A 6,647-nucleotide genomic window follows, 5' to 3' on the forward strand; every position below is an offset into this window, starting at 1 on the left:
GATGGTGTGGGTGTTTTAGTGCTTGTGAGTGGAATTCTGTGGCCTATGGTTATTTGGGTATGTAGCTAGGCGTGCTTTCACATTGCTGAGTGTAATACCCTAGACCAGTGCTCCCCCCCTCTATGTATGATCCTGTTTGTTGATAAGATGAAGGTAGGCTCGTTACTTTAGTTTCAGTTTTGTTTCAGTCATCTGGTTTCCCATACTTTAGAACATCAGTGTGATTTCAACCGTCACTTAGTCAATAAACTAATCAATCAAGAACATTTAATGTTCCTAAAGGCATTATTTGACACAGCACACATTACTTAAAAAAAATGTATAACTTGTCTGAAAACAGTATTGACTTGACTGGCAAGTACTCTAGTGTATGGTGTGTTCATCATTTGTAGCAAGCGTATCTGCTACTGTGGTTGTGGCTTTAGAGGATGTGTGAGCTCAGTATTACCATTGAGGCACCGCAGTTACAGTTGGAACTAAACACAGGGAGGCCCGAAGACTGACTTCAGGAAACTCAGGTGAAAAATTAGTCCATTCGTGCTAAAATTTCAGTAAAGACCATGTTAAACGTGACCTGAATTAATTTTAAATCATCACAAAGTCAGCAGAAAGATTTGCTGATCCTTCCAAAACAAATCTCAGTGTTTCCATGCGCACCTGCCTATTTATACATTCAGCGGCCAAGACAGCTAAAAGGCACTGCTTTTCTCTTTCACTTCATGTTACTCCCTCACTCTCTCGACTAGTTCTTCCCCATCCCCACACAAACGAATAGGTCTCTCTTCGGTATATGTGTCAACATATGCATCGGTTGTTGCTAACAGCAACAGGCCAACAGAACCTTTCACATGCAACTCATGGGGTTGGAGCTCTTCTGGCCCAATAATTTACAAATTATTTTGCACAAGCCAGCTAAACCCAAATTCACAAGCCAGCTAAACCTGGACTCTAGACTGCTTCAGTCAGTCACTCCAGCATCCAGCATTTCAGTCTTATGCTTGTAGGACAACGCAAACTACTGTCAACCACTCTCTAGTGTGAATTACAAAGGAATATTTGAAAACATCCTAAGAAAACAGCTTGTCCCGCAATTCACTGAGATGATCTAGCTGGACGGGACAGGACATAAGCACTACACACACAATATCTTTGACATCTGATGCAATCTTGAAAAATGTCCATGACAGAGATATGAGACGACAGACGTAACGCGGAAAATCGTTCCACAGGTAGTGAGGCATCATTTAACAGAGAAAATAAAACCGCAGAGCACCAGAATAAACCGCGACCAAGCATGTGGAAGCTTTATAGAATCTCCATCGGCCCCAGAGATTTCCCAGACTGTTTATGGGAAAACCAATGGATGGAAAGAGGAAAGGAAACATGTGAACAGAACATTGCAATTGGAATTGCCAGTCTGTAGGTCCTTCTCTGAACAAGATGACTCACATGGTACTGTGTAAGAGAGACATGGTTATCATTACGCTTCATTTATTTGGCAGACACCCTTTTCCAGCTGTTCTTGCAGACCACTGGAAGACGCAGTGCACCATATAAATGGCACGATACAATTACCAGGGGGTAGCCCCAGAGCCAGCTTATACAGTCAAAACACTGATCCATACATGTAATGACTCCAGTGTAATTCACAATTACCTTTTTTCTGCAGTACTTGTTCAGCAACAAATTAAAATCTGTAGTTGGTTGTGCTTCCAGTCTCAAGCAAGGCAGCAGATACAGAATCAAACTGGACCACCCCAAAAAAGTAAGCCTCCAACACGTAAAGCAAACAAGTTTTTTTTTCATATGGATTCTAAGGCCAGATCAATATGAACTATTGAACTTTTAAAATGAAGGTTGTTTTCAGGCCACAAGTGTACAGCTTGAAGTAATTAATCACTGGTTGCCAAACAGACCACCGTTCTCCCTGAATCAAAACAGGAAAATATACAAGACTTGTGTCAGTGAATAACACCATGAAAGTTTCTGCAAAATGGAATAACATTACATGTGCAATTCATTTTCATATAACTGGAGGGAAAATGCCATCTTATACACCGGAAAGTACAAAATGGAGAACATGTGTTCCAATATTCAGCAACAGAAAACTGATCACATAAAGTAAGACCGATAAGACAAAATTCCTGCGACAGATAGTTATTACAATTTGTAACTCTTCTTTAAATGTGACACCTAAATATAAACGTGCTCAAGGTCTGTTGGCTGTAGAGGAAAACTGTGCCAAACAGCCCTGTGTGGCAACACTAACACACGTGTATCCCAAGTTACGCCTGATTAGAACAACTTTTACTGGGCCGCCCAGACATCTGTCTGCAGATGTGCAAACCCGGGCTACCAGGCTTGCGTAATGCTTCGTGTTCAGATACGTTTCTGCGTTTTCAAAGTGAGTTTAGCGGGGCTTTCACCCTCAGAGAGATTTAAGCTGCCTAAATGAGGTGGTTCACAGCTTAGGAATGTAGAAAGGATGCATGTGTTTGCTCTTGCCCTATGGTGGAGTTTTTTTTGCCTGGTTTCAGAGTCCCATCCACATTTCAGAGAGCCAGCTTTGTGTGCGTATGAGTGTTAAGCAGCACAATAGATCAGGGTGACAGACAGACTGAAACGAGCTGTGAAAGGCATGACAGACAGATGGAAAAGATCATTTGAGATCCATTTGAAAAATACAGTTTGCTGCATGTATGCAAGACATGTGCCTAAAGCTTATCCTTGGGAGTGTTCATCATGTCTGGAACTTTAACTAAAAGACAAGTAGAAATGGCAGGACAGATGTTAACCTGTAGTTTGAGAAGCAATATGTATATGCCAAGTAACAGTCCAAGAAATTGTCTGTGACATGCTGTGTATTTTATCCTATGTAAATTTCACACATAATTTAGACAATACAACATGTCACTAATGCCAAGTTAAAAATGTTTCAGCACAAAATCTTACACAAAATCCAAAACACCAGAACAGCTCCACTCTAGCACACATTCAGTGTGTTCAAACATGTTCCATGCATATTCCAAGAGAAAAATAACAAAAATGACCACATCCCTTGGCAGCCTCGTGCCTCCTTGCTGTCTCTTACAATGAAACCAGTTTACAAAACACTGTACTATGGTATCCTCTTTCATAAAGTTGAATAGGCCAGGGACAGTCTGCCAGCTAATGGGGGAAACACAGGCATTTCTACCAGCAATTAAATGGCACTGCCTAAACACAGCAAACTACTATTTTGCAAAAGCGGTTTATCTTTAATTGTCTGTTTGGACTGGATTTATCTTCTTTTTCAAAGTTTCCATGTATCTCAACTGGTGGCTTTTTAATTCAATCCAGCACTGCCGATTTTGTGTTCTTGAAGCATATAAGTAAAAATTTGTGAACTGTGAAGTCTCAGTATACATTGCCACAGCAGGGCACACTGCACTATTCCACAGTGGAAAAGATTGCTTGCGCTTGGTAGTTGGTACACGTATTTAGACTTTCACTTTACAATTTACAATTTACTACATAAAATAAAGATCTGCTTCTTGCCATTACTCTTGAGCCCATCACACTTATGCCAATAAAACGGCTTGTCATTGGATGTCTGGCACATAAAAGCATTTTATTTAGACAGTGTGTCATAACTCTGTTTCAGTGACATACACAACAAGAACATTTCTCCTTACCCCTGTTTCATCTAAACTCATAATTACTACTTAAAGGCATCTCTGGGGATACAAAATAAAATGGCTTAAAACAGATATAAAGCCTAACTAAATGGAAGACTAATTCCTTGTGTTTTTCTCTTTTTTGAACAGATATTACTTCAAAGTTCAAGCAAAGAACATTTTTGGACTTGGCCCCATCAGTGAAACATTTACATATGTCACAGAATCAGGTGTGTGTCTTGAATTTGCATGTATGGCTTGCAATGTGGAAATCTGTGTATTTTTAATTTGTAACATTTGCTTTGTTTTTCAGATGACCCTCTTCTTATTGAAAGGCCACCAGGTAAGTCCAAGAAATTCAGCATACACACAGAACAAATGAATGAAACTGGTTTTATGAAAGTAAAATACACTATCAATACTGTACTTGATCTTTAGAGACATACTTGTGTGTGTGTGTGTGTACACATAAGGGAGGACTTACCCTGGCACAATGTAAGAGTCATACTTGGCGAGTGATATCTTTGATTAGGAGAGCTGTCTGTTGGTGCTCTTTCCAGGTGGGGAGCCAATTTGGATCCCCTTCACTTTCAAGTATAACCCCACCCACAGCACCTGCAAAGGAAGCCAATTTGTGAAACGCACCTGGTACAGGAAGTTCGTCGGGGTTGTCCTCTGCAACTCACTACGATACAAAATCTTTATAGGCGATGGACTCAGAGGTACCAGGATCATTTCTTATGACTATATGCCTGGATATTTGTCTTATTGGTTACTGATTTTGACCCTCCAAGGTGGTCTTATTTAAGATATTTGAAGGAAATATCCATATAAAATTTGACATTATATTATAGGGCCATATACTTCTTTCAGGCCTTAAAGAAAGCATGTTGTTGGCGTTTCCAAATTACAGACGATATGATCTTCCTCTCCTAACTCCTAACAAGTTTTACTGTCACTTTCCAGCAATTGGCATAGCATTATTAGCCATTAATTTTGCCTCTTGAAGAAGTTAACATGTCACCAAATCTCATGGACTGTCCCTCGATCTTTCAGAAACATTCTACAGTATTGGAGACGCATTTGGCTATGGCGAAGATCACTGTCAGTTTGTTGATTCTTACATGGAGGGAAGAACAGGGCCTCATAATCTCTCAGAATACCTACCAACTGCTCAAGGTAACGTCCATGTGTGGCCAATGCTAGTATGTCAATGCTACAGACTTGAAAGGACTCAGAGGATCATTTCATCTTGAAGGGAGTCAGCAAGTTTATAAAAATGTACAGCTTGATCACATGAAGTTTCTGGTAGACTGAAAACAGTTGTATCAGTGAACTTGTGTTTCACTTGTGTTTCACTTACATTACACTTACAAAATGTTAAAGCAAGATCCTGACTCACTGTGCCCACTGAAGTTCCCATAGCATCTACCACAAAGAGTATGGAGTATTAAAATGTGTTCTGGTTAGACTGCCCAGTTGGGTTTCTCAATCTGGCCACTTGATCATTCCCGTTGCATTTGATTGACTAGGCAAATCATTGCACTCCCTTACCACCTTGTTTCCCCTGGATTCTCTGTGTAAATGTGTAAGGACCTCACCATCCTCAAAACCAATTAATTCCTTTGCTCTTTGTCTTCTGTCTTATTTACATTTATTTCAGGCTTCTTCCGTTCTTATCGCCAGGAACCAGTGCGTTTTGGCCCCATAGGCCGTCGAACAGCTCACCCCTTTGTGGGCTGGTATGAGTGTGGGATCCCCATCCCAGGAAAATGGTAAACAAAAATTCACCAGGAGGGCGAAATGCGCCAAAGGGACCTGGCTCAATCCTGCTGCAGCCTCTCTTGTAGACACAGAGATGAACTATCACATACTTTGGCAAACTTAAATCATATACTGCTTAAAATGAAGAGAATATAATACTTTTTTAATAATACTAATAATTCTATGTAACCATTACTGTGCACTTTTTAAGCAGTCTGTATATGGGGAAAAGCATGTGTGCTTGGCTCAGTTAACTATGTCTTCCAGATCAGAGAATTTCCAATAATTCATTAAGACACATAAACTAATCAAACCAAAGCTTGTTGGTCACAAACAAAGATTGTGTTATAATAAAGAGCAAACCTATTTTGAGTAACGCCACAAAACCACAAAAAAGTAGAAGGCCATGAAGGACTTAAAGTCTGAATATGGATCGTATGTGTAGTGTGTAGAGATGGTCTGTCACTCTAGCTGTTTTTTTTTGGGGGGGAGGGGTTTTTGCACCCATGGTTTTTATACTCACAAATAAGTTCTATTTTGATATGTGTAAATCCAAGAAGATCTTGGCTGGAGGTATTGTTTGAACAAGGTCAGGGAACAGAGTCACATTAGCTCAGGAATGAGGGGAAATAAAGGTGCTATTAGAAACCACTAACAATTAAAACTGTTACACCTTGCCATCTTTCAAAAATGTATAGCTGAACCTATTTGAAATGTTTATTTTCAACAGCAAACAGAACTGGCAAATGGCTAAATAAAGTACACCTTACAAACTTTTAACGAAGTGCACTTGCTTTGAAATATTAATGACCTTTTCACCATTGTTTATATTAAAGTATGTTGTATTTATTCTAGCTGTGCTGCACAACGGTATAACAGATCAGTTTCCATCTACTTTCTATATCAATCATAAAACGTGGATGTTTCTGGAAGGACAAAGCTTTGTGCTGAAATGTTTGCATCAGATTTCCAGGTGTTGTAATTTGCATTAAACTGCGTAAGTCCAAAGGTCACAGAATGACAGCTGAGGACCTATCCATGTCTGTGCAATTCACACACTCCAGTCTCGTCTGTACAAACTGTCCCAAATCAACAAGACTGTATATGAGATTCCCCGCTTGACTTGTGTGTTTTCCTCCTGTTTACATTCGTTAAAGCGAAGGACAACCCAAAATTATACATTCATTTGAAATTAAAGATGGTAATGCATAGAAGCCACAGCCTTCC

The 6,647-nt window shown here is 39.8% G+C and overlaps 1 protein-coding gene across 2 annotated transcripts in view; it reads left to right on the forward strand.

The window, feature by feature from the left end:
* The window catches only part of fndc1 (fibronectin type III domain containing 1), a 43,349-nt gene extending 37,186 nt beyond the window's left edge, over positions 1 to 6,163 (forward strand). For both annotated transcript variants that reach the window (XM_036550505.1, XM_036550504.1), the window contains 5 exons: positions 3,807 to 3,886; positions 3,970 to 3,999; positions 4,217 to 4,378; positions 4,713 to 4,835; positions 5,320 to 6,163. In XM_036550505.1, coding sequence (XP_036406398.1) covers positions 3,807 to 3,886; positions 3,970 to 3,999; positions 4,217 to 4,378; positions 4,713 to 4,835; positions 5,320 to 5,435 — 511 coding nt within the window. In that variant the 3' untranslated portion in view covers positions 5,436 to 6,163. The remainder of the gene's footprint in view (positions 1 to 3,806; positions 3,887 to 3,969; positions 4,000 to 4,216; positions 4,379 to 4,712; positions 4,836 to 5,319) is intronic.
* The last annotated feature ends 484 nt before the right edge of the window (positions 6,164 to 6,647 follow it).

Source organism: Megalops cyprinoides, chromosome 17, assembly GCF_013368585.1.
Source record: "Megalops cyprinoides isolate fMegCyp1 chromosome 17, fMegCyp1.pri, whole genome shotgun sequence".
Taxonomy (NCBI): Eukaryota; Metazoa; Chordata; class Actinopteri; order Elopiformes; family Megalopidae; genus Megalops; species Megalops cyprinoides.